We start from the raw sequence: 22,296 nt of genomic DNA on the forward strand, positions 1-22,296 counted from the left end.
ACAATTGAGATTATATAACATACAATAGAAAACAGAGTACTTGTTGCAACATACTGCAATGTATATGAAACACAAAACAGAGATGCAGTATATGTTTTAGAATAAGATTAGAGTATTTACCAAAGAATAAAAATATATTCAATTAGTTAAAAAGTGAAAGGAATTTGTGTTAAATTAAATCATTGGACTGTTTCAAGTATATTTAAAGATTAAATTCTCATGTGACGAGGTGGCCGAGTGGTTAAGGCGTTGGACTGCTAATCCAATGTGCTCTGCACGCGTGGGTTCGAATCCCATCCTCGTCGACTTTTTCTGTTTTGTTATATTTTTTAAAATCTTATATCAAGTTAATACATTCTTCTTTTTATAGTACATTAGTATATCTTGACAAAAAGTAATAAAATTTAAAAGAAGATATGAGAATTTTTTAAGCAAACACAAATAGATTATGCAGAAAATAGAAATGACAGACGTATTTTTTTATCTTTTTGTACATTATGTATTGCGTAACCTAATATTGGAATAATTATTGTGTAACTGTTTCTTAAATTATCTAGCAAAAATTAATGAAAAGATATGAAACGAAGCAAGATAATTTTGAAACGGCAAGACTATCAAAAACATCTCAGGCTCAACGGAACTTCAGAATCGTCGGAATCGTCTGAATTAATAAATAAAAATGTTCCCAACACTTTTATTAATTTCAAATTTCCACAAACTATATCGAGTACTATTTATCAGGTTAATTACATCTTAATGCAAAGCATATATTTAATTCATTTCTTTCCATAATTCTAATATGATGTATCGCGTCACAAATCCTACAAAAAATTTATCTCCAACAGAAGAATATCTTCAAACGATCACATATCTCATTGAAAATAAATCATTATCGTCTCGCACTTCTATAATCCTCGAGGATATGTATGTCAAATACAAATTGAACAAAGGTTATAAAATAAAGTATTGACGTGGACGCTGGAACCGATCATTCTCGAGAAGACTCGATAAAAATCATTAAATGTTACGACACGCATAAACAAACTACACCCATCGCAGATATTTGCATATTCGTAATAATATATAATGATAGTCGCAAAATTGTTCGTAGTGAATAAAAAAAAAATCCATCAACGTCCAGAGAATAACAGCATGGAACTTCATCGTCGACAAACTCGATGGAATCTCACACATTGAAGAAAACAGAAACACCCATGAGAGATTCCAAGCCACCTTGGTTTACTTTTAAAACGGTCCAGGACTTTTCATTCAAGCGACCTTGCGATCAGGAGATGATGCTGTTCAACGATGTATTTTCGGATTTTTCTCTGTTCGATGTAGGCTATGATAAAGAGATGAAGAAGCGTATCAGACAGTGGATGGCGAATGAAGGGCGATCTTCGGCAATTACCCTAAGCACGAGCAATCAAACTAAAAGGGGACTCAAACTCCGGTGGAAATCCCGAACAAAGAACGCAAAAAGATAATCAACGGAAAAAAATGGGTCTAAATGACCCATAAAGAGCCAGCCTCTAAGAGAAAAAGTTACTTTGACGATTTCCATTTTCTTTTTGCTATTCTTATATATGAAGAAACATGTAGCGGAACAGGTTGCAATAATGAAGGAATAGAAAGCTCCTTTCTTTTAGCTGTTCCTTTAAGAAGATACTATATATTCGATCTAAATCAAAACTTGAAATTACGTCATGGCGGTCCAATTCGGGGTTGGCAGTGTCACGCCTATTAATTTCTAAACATGGAGCTATTCGCCTCCGGGTCGACATCGGGATAGTAGATTTTATCTGACAATGGCAACAAGATCACCGACACATGGGCAAAAATCGCATGGATCCGGTGAACGTGTATGTCTTTTTATGTCAGTGCCACAATTTGGAGAAAGTGCGTCCTTGGCAGGTTTTACAATATCACGACCCGGCATTGGTATATGTATCACATTACATAAACGAAAGGAAGGCCAGAGTATAAGGGAAAAAAGTTAAACGGCTTATGTGACGTAGCAGTATTCTTTTATGCAATACAGAAAAAGCGAGTAACTCGAAAAAAGATCATTCACGTGAATCAAACAAGTTATTACGTGATGCATATAATTGGCGACATCGGTCAATTCTGCTGGTTAATGAGCCTCAAATAAATTTAATTCGTTAAAACTTATTTTCGTACCCTCTTGCTTCATGAAAACATCTTAATTGGACGAATATTAAATACCAAGCATATGTATATTTAAGTTATGCAAAATTACAAAATAGAAATACGTAAAGTAATCGTGTTTACGTAATTGCCGAAACTTTACCAGATAAATATTGTGTGATATCGTGGAAACGTCAATAAAATCTAATTTCATGATGTGATAAAAACTTTTACGCTGAAGAAGAAGCTTCTTCCTTAACATTATGTTGGAACATAATGTTATGATTGATACGATTGTTCCGTATGCTTATAAAATTAGTGATCTTAATTGAGTCAAGACCACGCCCGACATTCGACCATGTCCCCCCTTAACCTGGCTATGTTCCACCACTTTCTTAATGGTTCCTTACGAAAAAAAGTGTACCATGATACAATTTCCCTCTCCCTTGATCAGCCATACCCAATCAAATTGGAAACGGTGGCACCCAAAATTCAATTGATCCCCCTGCAAGCTTTGCTGCATATAAATACCGGGCCAAGTTTCGTATTCTGTCAGAGCACAGCGGGTCCTTCACTCAAAAGCAAAATGGCATTCAAGGTAAGCTTCTTCCTTGAACGTCGTCGCTCGTACAACGAGTCGTCGAAGATTTAGGGCCTTGGGTTTAACTTGACAAAGCAGAAAACTTTGTTGAAACTTTAGATCACGTCAATTGGTTTAATCGTTTGCTGTGGATCTTGTGAAAGCTTCAAACCGTTGGGCACAACATAACAAAATATAAATTTTCTACGGGGAAGAATCTTTGTTGAAACTAGAGATCATTTTAATTAGTTTAGTAGTTTAGTATGATCTGACCACTTCCTTTCTTGGAACAGATTTCTTTTTGTTTGTGAAGCATTTTACTATCGTCAATAACTTCGACTAGACAGGGAACATAATTATTACTTCTCATCATGTGATATCTACACGTAATAATAAAATAATTTTCCTGCAGTTCGTAGTACTCGCAGCCTTCCTGGCAGTAGCCAGTGCCGGTGGCCCAGCCGCTTATGACATCGCAGCGTCGTCTGGTGACCACAGCAGCATCGGTTTCAGCCAGGAGTCCACCCAGAAAGGTTTTGCCGGTCAGAACGTGATTTCTTCTTATTCGAAGTCCGACGACTCCGCTCATTCCTTTGTCCGCGTGAGCAGCCACAGCGTCAGCAACGACGGTCTCCTCAACTACGAAATCAGCCATACTCCTATCGTGAAGGCGGCCTACACTGCTCCAGCCTACCTCACGCCGACCGCCGCTCCCCTCATTGCCAAGACATACGCTGCCCCGTACAGCTACAGTGCTCCCTTGGTCACCAAGGCCTACGCCGCCCCATACAGCTACGCAGCCTCAGCTCCTCTGATTGCTAAGACTGCAGTCGCTGCACCAGCTCCTCTTCTGGCCAAGACTTACGCCGCTCCTCTGTCCTACGCTGCGCCAGCTGCTCATTTGTCCTACGCCGCACCAGCCGCTCATCTGTCCTACGCAGCACCAACCGCTCAGCTGTCCTACGCTGCAGGTGCTCCTCTCCTCGCCAAAAGCTACGGATACGCTGCCCATGCTCCAGTCATTGCCAAGAGCGCCCTGATCGCGCCAGCCCATGGATACACCGCCTCCATCGCCTCAGCACCTCTTCTAACTAAGACTTATGCCGCCACTCCTCTCGCCCATGCATACGCTCCACAGGCTCAATTGATCTCCAAAGCCTACGGATACGAAGCGGCTGCCCCCGTCGTGCACACGGTATTCAACGGTCTCGGTACCAGCTACGCCTGGTAAATCTTTGTGGCCCTATATGTTAAGCCTTTCGGTTTCTTCTTCTTGGATTTCTTCAGTCTTCCGAACAAGATTTTGAATATTTGACGATTCTAAGAAGTACATATCTTTTCTTCAGTGAAGTTCAATTGCGTTATGATTATGACGGTGAATTTTATTGAAGAGGAAGTATCGATGATCAGGATGATTTAACAGGAACGAAAGACTTAACAGAACCGGATTCAAACTTGTAGATAAATGTTTTAACAATTCCGCGCTATCAGGACAGTAGAAATTGATTATATAAATATAAAGGACTCAAATAGATGTATGAATGTTGCGTATAAGTAGGTATAGGTGATATTAATTTTATTTATATTATACACACCAGCTACCTTTATGAAACACATTTAACGAAACACATTTTCGATCCCGAAGGATTTTTCACACATTCAAATAATTGAGAAATAAATTTTCAATTTTCCAATAATACTGTTAATTTATTTTATCCCTTCTCACCGAAGCAAAAGTGACTGCGCAATAATAATTCTGGTCTGATGTTGCTCTAATTTATTTATAAAAGCTATCGAACAGATATCGTTTCCATTTGTTTTTCATTATTCCAATTAAAATAACAAATCATCCGCAGCGATATTAATTACGTTTCCGTAATAAATAAAACGCTATAATTTTAATTGAATGATAAACCTCTGATTTATTTTTATTCAAACGTGAACTATAATTCGCTGTGTTCGTTAAATAAAACGTAATAGGTTTTTTTTTGTTTGTTTCAGCAAATGGAACAGTTGAATCAAGAGCTGAATAATAAATTGTAAAATCCTGCATGTTCAGTGGCCATTCTCTATAGAGAATGATAACAAAAGACCACGAAACAACAATGGAAGTAGAACGTGTTTAAACATCATTGTGTGAAAAGACTTTCCCTATCATGTACTAACTGTAAAATATCCCCGTTCTAAAGTCATCAGAACAATAATTAGCATACAATGGATGATCACTTGACAATCGGGTTGTACGAAATCGAGGGCAAATTTTATAGAATTCCGCTTTTATGAAGTAACCGATTTCTGGCACATTTATTTCTGGAAACAGTAGAAAGTTCATTTTTTTATGTATTACACATAATTCTCTTGAATAGAAGGTGGCTTTCATGTTTAAGTTTTATTTATTATGTTTTAACACAAAAAGTATTGTATATATTATTATATCATATTTTAATAGGCTTCATCAGTGAAATATTTCCGATTCCTTTCGAATTAAACGCGCCACTAGTGATACCACTCTACTTTACACTGAAAATTTCTGCCTAGGGACAATTATCAAGTGTACAACCTGGTGAATCTACATTGCTAAGTATACGCATGCAGCATGTGAGCTTGAATTAGAAATCCTATTATTTTCCAAGAACACGTAATAGTGTAAGATCAGAAAAATGACGAAAATTAAGAAGGTAAAACGTAGAAAGCAATATCGTACGAATGTAAATCGTAAACGATTGCGAAATAAACTGTCCAAGTTACCGACAATACAATGGTAAATATAACCAAAATTTTCATCGTGTTTTATTATGGATATACATAAGTAGACAAAAATAATAAGACAAAATTGTATTTTTCACAGTCCTCAAATAAAAAAATCTTGGGAGGCAGCAAAATCTACGCGAACTAATTTAAACCAAATGGGATTGGCATATGATCCAAATGATGCTTTGAAGATACCAAACTTAAAGAGAGAGCATATTGAAAAAATTTTAAAACAGAAAGATGACAATGTTGATGAGAAATTACAAACTGAAGAGGAAGATGTTGAAATTGCACCAATAAAGGTACATGTGGCACAACAACTCGAGGCAGAGGCAAAGGCACCGAGAAAAAGGAAGTTTATGCTACCAAATAGTCAGGTGTATTTCCTTACTTACTTAATGGATAAGTATGGAGAAGATTACAAGGTAATGTCTTTTTTACAGTAATGTTTTTCATATTGACAAATTGTTTCTTATTATTAAATGAATCATCTAGGCTATGGCACTAGATAAGAAAAATTATTATCAACACACATGGAAGCAAATACGTGCTAAAATTAAAGTATTCAAAGGCATCCCTGAACAATACAATAAATATCTTGAAAACACAAATAAAAGTAACATTAATTAATTTCTTATACTGTTTAGAACAAATATATTCCATTTTTTATACAAATTTGTATATAAAGTATTGCAGTATAAAATGAATATATTAATTAATGCTTTTATTTAGGTAAGTACAAAAACAGACAAGGCAAAATAATACTTATTGTATAAAACCACTGATTTTTTTTATATTATATATATATATTATGTGTAATACTATACATTATGAATGAATAAAATAGATTTATGTTCCTAAATACAGTCTCTAAATTTTTATTTTGTATATCAATTACAAAAACTAATGTTGTGTCTATTTTGTATATTTAAAATATAAAAAACATAAGAAAAACATTTGTTGTGAACTAATGAAGGAAATAAATAATTTATTAAATAAATATATATGTATGTATGTTGGAAAAAAGCAGTATAAAAAGTATTGTAAAATTAAATGATTGCAAACATATTGTACTGAGAAAGCCTTATAAATTGTGCACATTTATTCATATCTTTCTTTTAAAACTCGAATTATTCTTTCTTAATAAGATTCTTTCTGGACAAACTGTAGTCACTTTAATTCAGTGAAAAATTGTACAGGATATGCTGAACTAGCCATACTGTTGTTTCCTTCTTTTTTTTCTTAGCCTTCTATTTCTTCTTGTTTTCTTGTATAAAGTATTTTCTAACAGAACAAAGGAGCAGATACACTATCTTTTGCCATATAGAATATTTTTTTCCTAACAGAATCCATAGATGCATGATACCAAGTATACTCGGTTGTTTCTGGTGGCATTTCAGGAAGAGGTCTTGTTTGGCATCCAATTATTTCTACTTTGTGTTTATGTGGAGAAATACTTAATAAATCTAAAGCTTTTTTAACTTCCTCTGGCTTCAAAGCATTAGGACAATCCTAATATTCATACGCAAACATGTTAGACATAGTGGAAACTTTTTGAATAAGTATAATCAAAAATATTTACCTGCTTGTTAGCAATTACTAAAATTGGTATATCATCCATTCTTGCATCACTTAATAATTGTTTCAAAATAGAAGCTGCGGAAGATAATTTGTTTACATCAGAAGCATCTACTACAAATAGTAACAGATCTGTGTCTTGTAAGAAAGCAGTCCAATATTTTCTAGTGGGATCTGAACCTCCAACTAGCAATAAAACATTGAATAATTATACATTTAATAACGTGATCATATTATACGCAAACCTAGAATAATGAGTTTTACATACTATCCCAAACATTGTAAAATAGGACCCCATTTTTTATTTTATATACAGTAGAACCTTCCGTTGGTTTTGGAGGGACAGTGTAAGAAGTTTCATCGCCGTTTGCAACACATATTTGGTTTATAATCGATGTTTTTCCAGCTCCGTCTAAACCTAATAGGAGCACTCGTTTTTCATGAGTATCATCGATCTATAAAAGTAAAGCAATGAAGATTGTTACCGAGTTTTAAACTCAACGAGTAAAAGTATGAACGAAATGAAATTTCTAAATTGGTTTGATACAAAAACGGAACTCTAACCTTAGACACCTCATCAAAACCTTCGTCTATTGCCAGAAGTTCTCGCTTTTTCCAGTATCGGTATGCGATGTACGTACCGATACACGTACAGCTGATCCAAAAGATCTTTTGACCGTTTCGAAATACATTTCCTATCATTATTTTTGAGTATTGTTTTGTTTAGTGAAAGATTGAAAAGCAGAGCCGACTTTCACAGTTTGGATACCGCGTGCTAGCACGTTGTCTCACGGGTTATCACTTCACCGCATGACATGTATCTCACATCGTTTAAAGGAGATGCGCGTAATCGTAAGATTTGTAACACACATTTATAATATTATTCGTATTTGCGTGAATTTATGACGGACACAGTAAAAATCGTTCAAAAGCGCCAACTTTTTCCCCGTTTATTAATTTGGTACTACTGATAAGATAAAAAAGTTTGGGAATAGAACCAATTTTCCCGTGATGATTTCTGTACTTTACATTTCGCACTCGTGAACAATAATCGTACATGTCATAAAGTATAATTTAAAGCAGATATCGTTACGGACTATTTTTATTAATTATGAGTGAAATAAACAATTGTATGTAAATTCAACTGTGTTCTATTGTATGCCGTAATGTTACCGATCAATCCAATCACACGTTTTTGACAGTTCTGTCACTAGCGAACGATTTACTTAGATTGTAGCTAGTACACGATAAATTTCAGATATTTCGATACGATACTGTTGAATTTCGTGACTGGAAACGTTTATAGATTTATTTTTGTTTGACGAGCGTTGTAAAGTTATGAAGAATTAGGAATGGTTAAGTCAGTATATAGGTTAGAAATGAATATTTTAAAGTGATTCTATTTTTTGGAGGTAATAAAAAATGGATAACGTTGCGACAGCAGAGTGTTTGACTCTTGATTTTGGTCCTTTTGAAACTGTTCATCGCTGGCAACGTATGCCAGAATGTGACGAATTCGTTGGTGCCAGGTAATTAATTTAATTAATTTAATTTACTACTTGAATTATGTGTTATTTTCTATTTTTATATTTTAAGTTTTTCTTCTCTACAATATGCAACCAACAATTTTGTTACAGCATTTCAATTCCAATAATTGTGCATCAGTGTTTCAGTTATACCCAGCATTTTCCAGTTTCTTTATTTGTCTAACTTTGTCTAAAAGAGCTTGTTTGTAATTGTTAAATGAATATTGTAAATAAATGATAATACATAATTTGTAAAGTTTTTAATTATTACCAATACAATTCTTCTATAAATTAAGTTGCTATAGCGGTTAAATGTAATTTATTACTAATTAAATTTGTTTTGTTCTTGTTCTTTACTTTCTTTAATTAAATGTCATATTAGAAAAAGTTTTGTAAATACATTACTTCAGAAGTTCACTATATTGTATTATACACAGGCGTAGCAAACATACTGTTGTAGCATACAAAGATGCGATCTATGTTTTTGGTGGTGATAATGGTAAAAGAATGTTGAATGATTTATTGAGATTTGATGTAAAAGAAAAGTCCTGGGGACGTGCATTTGCAACAGGAGTACCTCCTGCTCCAAGATATCATCATTCTGCAGTTGTGCATGACTCGTCTATGTTTGTATTTGGTGGTTACACTGGTGATATACATTCCAATTCGAATCTCACAAATAAGAATGACCTATTTGAGTACCGATTCCAAACTGGTCAATGGACAGAATGGAAATTTATTGGGAAGTATGTTTCACTTACTTATTTAATTTACTTCTACTTTCAAATGTTTTTTTTTCAAATTGTCTATTGTATACTTATATGAAATATAAATTTCGCCTTTCTTTCTAGAACTCCTGTGGCTAGATCTGCACATGGAGCTGCTGTATATGATAATAAATTATGGATATTTGCTGGTTATGATGGTAATGCGAGATTAAACGATATGTGGACAATATCATTATTAGTAAGTTATTAATATGCTATATCTAAAACAGAGTGGCAAGTTATTAATTACATTTTTATTATTTTTAGCCTGGAGAACCAAGAGTGTGGGAAGAGGTTGTTCAGTCTGGCGACTGCCCACCAACGTGTTGTAACTTTCCTGTTGCAGTAGCACGCGAATCCATGTTTGTATTCAGTGGCCAGAGTGGAGCTAAGATCACAAATAGTCTCTTTCAATTCCACTTTCGAGAAAGGCGGTAGGTTTATAGCTTTGTGTTTCGAAGTTATATTGTATTCAACGGAATATGTCCTAGATGGACGCGAATTTCAACGGAGCATATACTTCGTGGTGCGCCACCTCCGCCAGCGCGACGATATGGTCACACCATGGTTAGTTTTGATAGACATCTTTACGTGTTTGGCGGCGCAGCTGATTCTACGTTACCCAACGATCTTCACTGCTATGATCTCGATACGCAAACATGGAATATTATTTTGCCATCTGCTGATAGTCAGGTTCCGTCTGGTCGATTGTTTCACGCAGCAGCGGTAATCGGAGAAGCAATGTTCATTTTCGGTGGAACAGTCGACAATAATGTCCGATCTGGGGAAACGTACCGATTTCAATTTTCGTCTTATCCAAAATGTACCTTACATGATGATTTCGGAAAGTTGCTGAACGGGCGTCTTTTCTGTGATGTAGAATTTATAGTAGGAGATACAGAAACCAAAATACCTGCTCACATAGCTATGGTAGCGGCTCGTTCACAATTTCTTAGGACGCGCATTAGGCAAGCTCGAGAGAAACGAGATAAACATTTAGAGGAAGTTTTTGGAACCGCAGATGTACCGATCAAAGATATGCCATTGTTAGAAGTAAGTGAATTCAGTGAAGTATTGTTGATTTGATATCCATTATTGGGAACCAACAATGTGTTATATTACTACTATGTTATAGGTAAGACTGAAAGATGCTGTCCCAGAGGCATTTGAGATGGTTCTTAACTATATTTATACCGATCGTATCGATCCAACAAAAAGAAGTGAAGATGGGTCGAGCAGTCGTGTCGAAGACCCATTAAGCAATCGAATTGTGCTTCTTATGATGGATGTCTATCGTTTAGCTTTGCAATTTAATATGAAACGATTGGAGCAGTTGTGCGTTCAATATTTGAAAGCAACTATAAGTCACGCTAACGTTTTGGAAGCATTGCATAATGCCGCTCATTTAAAATTATATTTTATAAAGGAGTTTTGCTTGAGTTTCATTGTAAAAGAAATCAATTACAATCAAATTGTAATGAGCAAGGAATTTGAGACATTGGATCAACCTTTAATGGTAGAAATTATTAGAAAAAGACAAATGCCTCAAAGAAGTGTATTTCCTAGGCAGTGCGATCCTAGCACAGGTGAGGTTTTCCAAAATTTCTTATGAGATAATCATTTGATCTTTTTTTGCTTGAATTTATTTACTACTTTAGGGACGACTTTGGAACAGGACATGGAGGCATTTCTTAAAAGTGTGGGCAGAGAATTCTGTGATATAACACTTATGTTAGACGGCGTGCCGATTCCAGCCCATAAGGCCATTCTCGCGGCGCGTTGTAGCTATTTTGAGGGGATGTTTCGCTCTTTTATGCCTGAAAATAATACAGTAAACGTAAGATGTCGATTTTTACACATTTGTTTATTTATGGTTATTAAATATAATTTAATAAAACATGCGTCTTTACAACAGATACAAATCGGTGAAATGATTCCATCTTCTGAGTCATTCGACTCCTTATTAAGGTATATTTATTATGCGGACGTTTCAATGCCGCCTGAAGACTCTTTATATTTATTTACCGCGCCAGTTTTTTATGGTTTTACAAATAATCGATTGCAAGCGTTTTGCAAACAGAATCTTGAGATGAATGTCACTTTTGAGAACGTCATACAAATCTTGGAAGCTGCGGATAGAATGCAAGCTGTTGACATGAAGAAATACGCATTGAATCTTATTGTGCATCACTTTACGAAGGTATATGTTACAATATTATATTTATTTTATAAAATAATAGGCCTTTTTTATTATAAATGCCATCTTATTTCGTTACAGGTTGCAAGGCTACCAAGGTTAAAGCAATTAAGTCGTGAACTTTTATTGGATATCTTAGAAGCATTGGCTGATGAACGCAGCGAGGCACGAACATGCCAGGACATGGCGAATGATTGCTGACGGATGTCGAGCTCGCACTGCCGTCCTCGTAGTTGGGACTTACCTTCACCCTCGAGCTTTCAAGTAAGTGTGCAATACAGCATTCTAACAACATTCAACATCTTTTATCTCCTGGGTTATGGGTACATGGTAGACGAGTGTCTGAAAAATCTGAAACATCGTGCGCGTATGTAAATAGATGAACAAAATGCGAAACAATTAAGTCGGTATTAGATATTGTGATATTTAGAGTATTTAATTTATTTGTATATAAAATATGATTTGTTGGAAATCTCTTGTAAAGAAATAAATAAAAAGATACTCGTTGGATCGCTTAAAATTACCAGTGTAACATTTACTTTATTCGACGAATATAAGAAATTATTAATAAAAAGAAAAACTAAGAAAATATTTCGTTAAGGTGTCAACTTGTTAATATTATCTTTAAGGATTAATTTAAGAATTTGGTATTAGGTTTAGCAATAAGGATTTTAATTGGGTATTAAATGAAGACACAAGTGGTTAATAAATTATGTACTATATTTTGACCTTGATCGTGAATGATGATAGCACATACACGCACAATCAATACTCTTTTTTTTTATAGTAAATTTAACACTTTAAGCTTAATACAAGCTGCGCAGATTTTGGGAAGGAGAGGATTGAAAGAAACCTTACGTAAAGGAGCTCGTATAAAATCATTGCTCTTGTTTTCTTTCTACATATTGTTGTCTCTAGTTAGGTAACGTTCGCCGACAGCCTGACACTTCACTTCAGTCTCTTGAACAAAATATTGCGAAATAGAATTTGTACTTAAAGTAAATGTGTCACCCGCTCTCGTTTCATGCCTCTCGTAATTCTATTCACGTTCATAAGTCGTGTGTCGATCGAAGCTTATACGAGAGAGTAACGCAATTGTTCATTTTTTTTTCTTCTTTCGGTTTCTCTACGTAAAGTGTGATTTTTCTCTATGTGTGTAGCCTCTTTCTTTCTAAATGTTCGTACCTGTTTTTTTTATATCATTAACTCACAAAACTCGAACTCGTTTAGTTTAAAATTGTTGCTCTAAAGGCATCTTACTCCAACTATTATAGTCATCTAAACTTAAATCACGATAAATAGTTGTAATATCAATTACACTAGGTAGGCCATTTTTTTTGTTCGTCGCTTAGAATTCTAAATGAACTAGGGTAATATTGAAACATGTCTGTCTCAAACCTCCACGACAAGTTCATTACAAAATGAGATCTAAAAGTTACACAGCTAGAATCAAATCAGTTACAATGATACGGTCGTGGTACAAACTTCACGTTGATTTCGAATGGCCCCAATCTGGAAGAACATAGATGTACAGTATAATGTAAAATCAGATATTTTACATTTCTTATTTTACAAAATCAACTGTATGAAGTAGAACATGTTACACTTACCGATTGTAAAATTGCTCGGTTCATATTATAGGCACAGGGAGTACGAGACGTTCACTTATTCAAGTTGAATCCATTCTCAATTATTTGAACCATTTTCTGGTCCTGCATGAAAGTGTGTGCAGCACTTGCATACAGATAACAGAAAGGAACATCTTGTTTCTAAACACGACGTATCACGTACACCCTCATCAAATGCAGATGGTCCGTAGCAATTTATCTTTTCGGCAGGTTACTCCTGTATCCCAGTTCTAGTCATTTCTAAAAAAAGAAGATATATGCATCTCCAAACTCTTCGTTTTGTAAAGGGGGTCATTCAAGATCGATAGATAATACAGGACGTTCTATGATCTTCTTTTTAAGTTGAAAATTTGGGACATTTTTCTGCTCTATATGAAATCAAAGGAAAAGAAAGAAGCACGTCGTGGGTGTCTCTATATTGATTTTTAAGAAGCTCTGTTCTGTCATTAACGAAGCACTAGCTGATATGTGCAGTTCGTGTCGTTTGAATATTCGGGAGACGTATAAAATGTTTTAAGAGATTTCATTACTAAGAACAAGCTGACTTAATCATTTTATACTTATAAAACGCCTCGCAACTTCTTTCTCTGCCAATATACATATACGTAAAAAAAAAGAAAAAAAATATTAAAAGATACCAAGATTAAAAGATACTGTTATCAAATTAATGCCAAAGGAGAAGAGATTGTAATCTTAGATGAGACAATGAACCTTTTCCTCCGCAATGCTGCTGGTCGATGGCATCCTGTGCGAAGGTTCCAGTCTTCTTCGTCTTTCCTCAATGGCTTCTGTGTCTAGATTCATCGTAGGCTGAACCGTCTGTGTCACAGACGAGCTTATGTGTCTCGTTTTAACGAGAGGTGGGTTTCGTGATTGAGGAATCGCGAACGCTCTTCTAAGCGCCCCTCTCGGGGGCGATGGTGGTGGATACGAGATACCTAATAGTATTTTTCCAATTAACACCCTAACTTATTCGGCTTATTTTATTTTTTTATCGTGCTAATGTCAAGCAGTGGAAATTTCATCATTCGTGATTATTTCATGATAGTAGGATTGGGAGAAGCCTTAAAGAGGAACAGGACGAATTATTTCTAAGAATTGGATCAGTGCAGTAGGAAGAAATAAATTAGGCCGACATTGTTTGATCCCTCAATTTTAAATGTTCTATATTCTCCTATTCTAAGTTTCTGTCAAGCATGCACAGTGCTACGTTCGCCGGTGGTTTTCTGGTCACAGCAGATATCTAAGGGGTAAGAAGGGAGGAAAAAGATATACTCCCGCGTGGGTAATTGCTACCTCGGTGCCCTGGTGAAAGCAAAGTGTCCTTGCTCTTTGTTATTTGGGGTACAATAAGAAGCGAGTTTGGCGGTGTCGGAGACACGGTCGAAGTTTGTGGCGAAGTGGCTAGGGTCAAATTTGGCAGCGATTGGCCCAAGCTAGAGTACGCTGGCACTTGGACACTCAACGTGTTAGGCGTCGGCGACTTACTCAGCGGATATCGTCTATTATCAAATTTGTTAAGACTAAAATAACGGTCAAACATTGGTCAAATTGCATTTAAGACACTTGTGTTATTTGCGAACATTCTGTGTCGTTCTTGTTATATTTACCTTATTTGTAAAGGTCTGTGGTTGTGTCCAGAACTTTCACCTCCTTCTTCCGACGATACGCTCGAGGCTCGCGGTGGCTCACTTGTTTCCACGCTGACATTTCTGCTCGCATTGTAGCTAGGCAGGAAGCTGCTACTTCCCGGTGAAACGCCTTCCATCTCTATGCTTCCACTGGAAGGTGTTTCATGACTATTAGGGCTCGCAGAGCTTTGATATCCCGACCTGATATTACTTCACCTGAATCTGTTAATCAGGCTAGAATTTGTACCTGTGACTGTGGGCAAGGCTGCTCACTCTCGACGCTCTGCTACTTCCTCGAGGCGTTTTCGGTATACCCTCGGATTCTTCTGGCTCGAATTCAACGTCGCCAAGGAAGGTGCTCGGTTGTCTACTGACTGTGCCCAAATTCATCGTGTTGCCAAGTGGTGGCACTTTCATCAGCGCGAATTGCTGCTGAGCTTTTCTTATGGATTCCATCCAGGACTAAAAAGTAGGACACGTATAATTCTCAGTTACAACTTTGAGAAGAAAGTTTCGATGTTCGAATGTTGTGGCTGAGGAAGCATACCTTGGCTAATTTTGATTCTCCGGCGCTGAGAACCAGAGCAGCTGATGCCGCCCCATACTCGTTCAGATAAACCAAGCCTAAGCTACTTGGTTCCTTCAGCTCGTGTATTCGGATGCGATCGATGACGTACGGTTGTCTTATAATCTTCAAACCGCCCCCGACGGTGCCAGTCAGCCCACTGGACGAGGTTTTCTTAGTCGACGGTTTGCAGATCAATAGCATGTCTGTTAGTAACAGCACATGTACTTCCATCTATAAAAAAGAAACAAAGTGCAAAGATTATCAATATTATTTAATATTTTTTACATTTTTACAAATGTATGATCAATCATTTACCTTACTACTAGCGGCATCTCTCAACTTCAGGTCTCCTTCGCGAAGAAGTACTCTTAGGCTGTCTTTCGGACAACCCGGCATTGGAACAGTGGTAATGTCAAAAGTGCTGTGAATTTTAATCAGTTTCTCTAATTCTTCGTCTCTAGATTCGACCACGTCATAACTCTCTATTCGAGACGCGGCACTGGCCAACCGCGCTGTTTCCTCGTTCCTCTTCAAGGCTGCGTTCACTGATGCCACGAAGTCGTCTACAGATTTGATCTGTAACATTTAAAATTATTTGTAGCAATGATACAACATTATTAAGGAAGTATTATCACATTTTTCTTACCATATGCGTCAATTCTGCTCGTTGTTCCTCGTTCTCCGTGTTCTTGTGAACAGCTTTCAAAAGGAGAGAATATTTCGTCAACCTCTGCATAGGTTTCACCAGTATGTCAAGCAATTTCAGTCGATTGCAGTCCTTTTGAGTTTCACACCACTAATAAACATAGAAATAAAATAAATCAGAAAATAAAATATTCTTTCATTATACTTCTTCAGGCTGTCTTTTTTCAACAATGAGTTTCTAAGACTCTTACCACTAGATAGACCGTGAATAGCTGATTATCATTCAAACGGTCCCTGCAGTATTGTTGACATTTGCTCTGCTCCGCGCAGTATCTGGTGTAAGGTGCGAACGTTTGCTCGAATGTTTCGAAACCTTGCAGAAGGTGGCCAGGATCGAGCGGTTGTCCAGTGGTCCTCGATGTATTTACCATCACTAGAACATACTCAGTCCAGAAATAGCGATTCGCTGCGTAGATCTCAGGGATGTTGCTGAAGAGCTTTGTCCTGTCGACCTCGTTCAGGATATTCGAGGTCTGCAGGCTGCAGAGGCACGCCATAAAGAGCTATAAATTGATTGAAACAATAAAGATTTGATATCTTTATACAGAGTTCGTGTAAAAATATTTTATTAGAATACTCACATCTGTCACAACCTTTAGAGTCTTTATGTAAGCTACCTCCGTTTGAGCTAGCTCCCATAAAGCAGTTTGTTGTTGCTGTTGCTTCTCCGATAGTTGATCCGAGTTTTGAACGATATCTCGCCAGTCGTGTTCTAGATTGTACAAGACTGCGACAAAATTCATTTCCAATGTTTAGTGTTAATGCAATTGTAGTGTTAATGTATTCTAATGCATATTCGTTAATTAAACTATGTCGTGTCTATTGTGTATCTTTTCAGCCTGGAACATTTCAAGACTACGAACCGATGACAACGCCCGCACAAAATCGAAATTGTACGTCCACGAACGGCACATGAGCTTATCCAACGTGACTGTAAAGTACTTTTACTCGATCGTATACATCGTTTACATTGTATAAAAGAAGAATCGTCGACAAGTGATATAAATATGTATATTGAATGTTTCGCAGTGAAAGATAATTTATTGAGTACAAATATAAGTTTGTTGTACAGAACGTGTTAGTGTTACTCCTTTCCTTAATTATTCGTCGTATCGTGTTACTTTAATCGTAACGATCCACGAATATATCTAGTTCTAATCCGATATATTAACGAAGAAATTTCTCACCATCTTCGTTAAAATTGAGTTCGTGAGAAAGTTCGGAAAGTTTCGGCACGCCATGTTTGTTATAATCGTCCAGCTGAGCGGTGAGTAGATCGAGTTTCGTGCCTTTGGTATTGGTGAAGAAGCCACTCCATCGCTGTTTGCTGGTCTTGGGCCCCGCAGCCCCAGCGGAGCTCCGACCAGACGTAAGCGTGGTGTTGCTACCGATCTCGGAGTCGACGCTCGAGTCTTCCGTCGAGACGCTGAAGAAACGACCGCTGCGACACCGACAACTCTACAAAACAGACGCCCGATAATTTGTCTTTAACAGTACGACAAGAATAGTACCAAGAATATCGTATGAAACCGTAATTCGAAGCTGTTCGAAGGTGTCCGATCACTTAACGAACTCGCGGTCGAAGAAAGTAGTTGTCACTAGCAATGGTCAGACATCCAAGTTACTGTCCAATTTGGAGCGAACCTTCGAGATACATGCGGTTTTCATCGCCTAGTTTTTAATATTGCGGCGCAAGAACATCTGTTGTATCGGAAACACAGATATAATGTCTGGCTAAGCGGCGAAATTACAACAATCCCTTTGTACAACGATAATAAAGTTCAAGAAGTAATAAAGAGCCGTTTGAATTATGTTAACGCGATGAGATGAATCGGTTCTGATCACTAGACTGCAGCTGTTTATAAAAATTTCTATCTCTGTGAACACAAGCAAAGAAATAGAATCAAAGCAGAGATTTATTTCACTCGATAATCAATAATTACTATACTTTGGATATTTTACGTATTAGATTGACTACTAAGTTCCTTTATCCTATCTCTCTATAAATTTGTATCTTTCAAATCAAAAAACCCGGATTCATGTATCTTTAGATTTTTTCAATAGTTTTTATAATATACTTTGAAATGTATACAGTATACAGTGACGAAAGACGAACGAACTTATCATTTAACGATAATACATATTTTTGCACTTCACAAATTTCTATAAATACATAAACATCGACAACTTACTGACCAGGCCGAGCAATGTAAGGGACAATCAACCATTATCGGGTGTCTATTTCCAGTTTGCTAACAACCATGGTAACACGATAGACAAACAGAGAATACACAATGTCACTGTACCGAAAATTGACGAGGGAATCGCGTTCCAGCTACGTGGACTCATTAGAATCTGGGATGCCAGCGTAATAAGAGAATCAGTATCAATCGTCGACCTCCACGGACATTGTTCGTGACGTTCGGGTTCGTTTCGTAATTTATCTTCTGCTCAGCGGGTCAAGGTTCAAGAAATCCCCCGATGTCATCGTATTGTCCGCGATTATTAAAGCCACGTAGTCGGTGGCTATATAGTCGATCGAAGATTAGGAGAAAATACGGCAATGTATGTCAGCTTTTGCCCCGGCGCACAATGAGGCATCGGCTTCGAGCCAATATTAAACACCTTGGAAAATGCGCTTCTGGGGAAATTACAGCACCTGACAAACGATTCGTTTGAGGGCATCCGCGCTAATTAAAAAAATCTGAACCGATCGAAAAGGAAGGAGCGGAGGTGGGCGTCGAATGATCAGAATGGTGACTCGGGAGGGATGAGAACGCAAAGTGAGGAGAGAGCAAAAGGTTGTTCTCAGCGATCGACTCTTCAGCCGCTATTGGGATGCAGGAGGCGTTCAAGGTTCCATTAAAGGAATTAAATGGTATTTCTTTCGGATGTTACGAGGGCAATCTTACCCCGCTTGCTTTTCTCAGGGAGACGCTCTGGTTGCTCCTCTGGCTCGACGACCTCGAGTTCGATTTGTCGTTGTCCTTAACTGGAACAGAAAACGAACAATCGTGTTTGAATGCACTTCGAAAACTAAAGTTCTCCGTGAGATATACAGCATCGTAGTCAGATTCTTTCTACAGCCATTTGGCATCTCGATCGATTCGACGAGGGGAGAAAAGAAAGATCGAAGGAAACGACGATTACTCTCGAAACTTTATTCGTGTAGCTGCGAACCATTCGAAGAGATTTTTTTTAGTCGATTTAACGATAGAAAAATTGCTGACAAAAAGCGTGTACACGTAGCAGTGACCGTTAACATTGATATCCTTGATTGATAAATACGCCTGGAATTCCAGGAATTACATTTTATGACGACAAAGTTTATTTTAGTTGAAACAGACAGCGTGTTATCGATGTTCGTGACAATCTCGCATGGCGGTCTGACCAGTGACGGACGTTTCCCACTCTCGTTCAAGCGTTCGACTGTATCTGATCGTGCGTTTTTTCCTCCCCTCGTTAGCGTGTATTTGTGCGTGAGGCAGGGAATGTTTCGACATAACGCGCAGAAGAGTAACTATTAAACCTGATATTCATCGAAAGCTAGTAAATAATTGCGTGAACGTTTGTTTGCGCATTAAAACCGTTTGCGTCAGCCACGCGACGTTTCTTTCGGGGGCTCTAAGGCTCAAGGACGCGCCGTTCAAGCCCCTACATTTGTCACACGTGGAATTCTAAAAATATCGTCGATACCTATCGTTACAGACCAGACGATAAAAGAAAGCAGAAACTTTCAAGTTCTTCCCTTTTCGTACATTTTAGATAACGAAACGAAAGACTTTCGTTAGAAATAATGCTTAAAAAGCTGCTTATCTAGAAGTACGCAGTCGCCCTGATGAAAAGTGGAAATATGGTTGGACGAGAGTCGTCCGAGAACAGAATTTGATTTTAACAAGGTATTTCACCGGCTGTTTTCGCTAAGAGTCGTAACGTTATAGCGTTGCTACGCGAGCCGTCCATCCGCGTTTCTTCAACGCCAGAAACTACAAGGAAAATAACGATTTTGAGGTTTTCTTCCTTCGAACAACCTTCAGCGTAAAGTCATTCCGACCGTGTTTCCTCCAACTTTCCTCCCAGGTTACGAGTTCACTTTATGTTTCTACCTTTTTTCCAGTTCTACTCCACGCTTCTCTTATCCGTTGTTTCGTGCATAGGATGAAATACTTTGAGTATTTTCTCCAATTGAATTAAACGATGTTGAACAACGTTAATACGAGACTACGGATCGCTATAGAAATTCCCATTGAATTTCCCCAACGATAACTGTATCGTTGCAAGGGATTAAGTTATGGGTACCGTTATGCGTAGCTCCCATTATAGCTACCGGTCACAATTAATCAAGTTAAACGTGCATTATTGCTTCGTAACCAGGTATCCGTTCATCTTCTTCGTATTTAATATCGTCCCTTCGAGTCCAAGTAAATAAGTTAGAGATTTTTTTCTTTATTAAGCTGCAAAGTAACTGCTCGTATAGTGTTACATAGCTGTACGTTAGCTTTTACTTCTCAGCTTCTTATATTATAAATTTATAATAATATTTCTGAAGTTACAGGAAACTTCAAACGAAATTTGCAGAAAGCTCAAGCTTGGAAATTACATATTTTAAGAAAGCGGAATACGCGAGAACACGCTGCAGTATCAGCTACATAAAGTAAAGTTCTTGTATTTAACGGTCGAGGTAGTACGTGTTTTCTTAAATTCTTTATTAGATCGACTCTATGCGAGTTAAACAAGATTGTATGTGTATCATCTAAATCTTGATCTCCGGAAGTTACAACTACATTTTTCGTATCATCAAAAAATCTTTCCGCATTTTTTATCCGCGTTAGAATGAAGTATAAGTTGGAACTCGTTCGTGTTTTGAAAAGGAGGTGAAGTCCGTCGAGTGGCTTCGCGTTCTTGCGAATTCCTTTTAATATATGCGCCTTCGAGGGAATCGGTCAAATTAATGAACGCGAATTATAGCCTTGTATACCCTTTCACGATGCTATTTATAGCTTTTAGGACTTTAGTCTATGATTCGTCGCGTGATACGCGCCCATAGGAATCTACCATCGGGTTTTCCTTCTTTCCTTTTTTTGTTTAATCGTTACTCTATATGTCGCTGGTGGAATACCGTGTTTTAGCCGGAGCGGTGATAAAAATCGAGGGCATTTTCGAAATCGATTCCACGCGTCGGAAGGGTGGAAAAAGCTCGATATAAATAATTCCTGTCAACGATTCGAACATTCTCGCCCTCCTCCCCTTCACGTGCGACATCCTCTTTTGTAATCGCGCAACTGGAAACAGAAATGTCGATTAAAGTGGCCGAATTGCAAAGGTAAACGCTTTTAGTTTTTATCTGTGTGATTTACAAATTTGTTCAAATTTTCTGCCAGTTTTTCTTTCCTTTAGAGCGTTGCATTTTTCGTTGTCGAGCAAAAATACAAAGATACGCAGCTTTGGCAAATATTTGATTCGTAAAGTTTTGCGGCTTTTCGTTTCGTTAATCACGCGAAATCTATCAACAAGGATTACCGTTAATGGATACCGAAATACATTCGGACGAATAAAATTCGATGTACAGTGGCTGACGAAAGTATTCCAACATTTACTACGGAAGACTTTCATGAAGATGTTATTTTCGTTAGTTTGTAAAATTTCATTAGCGCTGTAACGAGTGACGATTATCGAGATTACACTGGTAAAATATCGAATAAATCTGAAAATCTACTGAAAGACATTTATTAATATCATTAATATATTTTCCAAAAGATTAATACCGAGCATAAATAGTTATCTGAAACGTATATTTGCTAAAGATTGTTTCGTGAAATGGTCGAGATTTATTAACGCGATAAATAATTGATTCAAATACTCTGGTAATTTGTATCAGATCTGTGCTTGCAGCAAATATCCTCTAATTTCCACATATATTTCGAAATTGTTTCAAGTTTTACCAACACAACCGTGGCAGCCAAGTCTCGTTACAATGATACAACGAAACTTCAAGAAATGTTTCTATATAAGTTGGAATATTTTCAGGAATATTTCAAACAGTTTTATTCCGAGTTCTAAGTAGAATGATTCGATTATTCTCAGACAGAGCGTATCTGCGCTTCGATCAAAGTTTTTCTCCGAAACGATCTGTTTATCGTCAACTGTGCAGCTTTATCACCCGTGTACACGCTCCACTACTATCGTCCATGCGTATATACCTTTTTATGGCCCTTTA

General features: G+C 37.2%; 5 protein-coding genes and 1 non-coding gene across 18 annotated transcripts in view; 4 read left to right on the forward strand and 2 right to left on the reverse strand.

Moving 5' to 3' along the window:
* Positions 1-141: 141 nt before the first annotated feature.
* LOC126873928 (pupal cuticle protein G1A-like) lies at positions 142-5,363 on the forward strand. The gene is made up of 2 exons (XM_050635316.1): positions 142-2,746; positions 3,141-5,363. Exons 1-2 carry the CDS (start codon positions 2,507-2,509, stop codon positions 3,957-3,959), a joined length of 1,059 nt encoding a protein of 352 aa, XP_050491273.1. The 5' UTR covers positions 142-2,506; the 3' UTR covers positions 3,960-5,363.
* On the forward strand, positions 224-305 carry Trnas-gcu (transfer RNA serine (anticodon GCU)). Its single transcript has one exon. It is a non-coding gene; the product is annotated as a tRNA-Ser (tRNA).
* On the forward strand, positions 5,279-6,341 carry LOC126873931 (nucleolar protein 16). The gene is made up of 3 exons (XM_050635320.1): positions 5,279-5,489; positions 5,577-5,904; positions 5,975-6,341. The coding sequence occupies exons 1-3, from the start codon at positions 5,389-5,391 to the stop codon at positions 6,107-6,109; spliced, it is 564 nt and encodes a 187-aa protein (XP_050491277.1). The 5' UTR covers positions 5,279-5,388; the 3' UTR covers positions 6,110-6,341.
* Positions 6,342-6,447: 106 nt separating this feature from the next.
* LOC126873929 (uncharacterized) lies at positions 6,448-7,764 on the reverse strand. The gene is made up of 4 exons (XM_050635317.1): positions 7,622-7,764; positions 7,326-7,512; positions 7,062-7,243; positions 6,448-6,991 (listed from the first exon to the last, which is right to left on the reverse strand). The coding sequence occupies exons 1-4, from the start codon at positions 7,757-7,759 to the stop codon at positions 6,764-6,766; spliced, it is 735 nt and encodes a 244-aa protein (XP_050491274.1). The 5' UTR covers positions 7,760-7,764; the 3' UTR covers positions 6,448-6,763.
* Positions 7,765-8,027: 263 nt separating this feature from the next.
* LOC126873927 (leucine-zipper-like transcriptional regulator 1) lies at positions 8,028-17,153 on the forward strand. 5 transcript variants are annotated; one of them, XM_050635311.1, is made up of 11 exons: positions 8,030-8,187; positions 8,470-8,586; positions 9,021-9,329; positions 9,435-9,549; positions 9,618-9,784; positions 9,842-10,403; positions 10,486-10,936; positions 11,009-11,187; positions 11,266-11,550; positions 11,629-11,811; positions 16,918-17,153. In XM_050635311.1, the coding sequence occupies exons 2-10, from the start codon at positions 8,480-8,482 to the stop codon at positions 11,746-11,748; spliced, it is 2,295 nt and encodes a 764-aa protein (XP_050491268.1). In that variant the 5' UTR covers positions 8,030-8,187; positions 8,470-8,479; the 3' UTR covers positions 11,749-11,811; positions 16,918-17,153. The 5 variants fall into 5 exon arrangements, with proteins under 5 accessions (XP_050491270.1, XP_050491268.1, XP_050491269.1 ...); XM_050635313.1 differs by lacking the exon at positions 9,021-9,329 and having other exon boundaries at positions 8,028-8,187; XM_050635310.1 differs by having other exon boundaries at positions 8,033-8,586.
* The window catches only part of LOC126873921 (pleckstrin homology domain-containing family G member 5-like), an 81,089-nt gene continuing 71,042 nt past the window's right edge, over positions 12,250-22,296 (reverse strand). For 4 of the 9 annotated variants that reach the window (XM_050635293.1, XM_050635295.1, XM_050635292.1 and 1 more), the window contains 13 exons: positions 18,992-19,071; positions 17,267-17,537; positions 16,661-16,806; positions 16,271-16,582; positions 16,021-16,170; positions 15,690-15,950; positions 15,354-15,605; positions 15,054-15,268; positions 14,786-14,974; positions 14,469-14,698; positions 13,887-14,113; positions 13,158-13,415; positions 12,250-13,059 (listed from right to left, as the gene is read on the reverse strand). In XM_050635293.1, coding sequence (XP_050491250.1) covers positions 13,410-13,415; positions 13,887-14,113; positions 14,469-14,698; positions 14,786-14,974; positions 15,054-15,268; positions 15,354-15,605; positions 15,690-15,950; positions 16,021-16,170; positions 16,271-16,582; positions 16,661-16,806; positions 17,267-17,537; positions 18,992-19,071 — 2,339 coding nt within the window. In that variant the 3' untranslated portion in view covers positions 12,250-13,059; positions 13,158-13,409. The remainder of the gene's footprint in view (positions 13,060-13,157; positions 13,416-13,886; positions 14,114-14,468; positions 14,699-14,785; positions 14,975-15,053; positions 15,269-15,353; positions 15,606-15,689; positions 15,951-16,020; positions 16,171-16,270; positions 16,583-16,660; positions 16,807-17,266; positions 17,538-18,991; positions 19,072-22,296) is intronic. The other 5 variants (XM_050635301.1, XM_050635298.1, XM_050635296.1 and 2 more) reach the window with 4 other exon arrangements.

The sequence above is a fragment of the Bombus huntii genome, chromosome 15, assembly GCF_024542735.1.
Source record: "Bombus huntii isolate Logan2020A chromosome 15, iyBomHunt1.1, whole genome shotgun sequence".
NCBI classification, from domain to species: Eukaryota; Metazoa; Arthropoda; class Insecta; order Hymenoptera; family Apidae; genus Bombus; species Bombus huntii.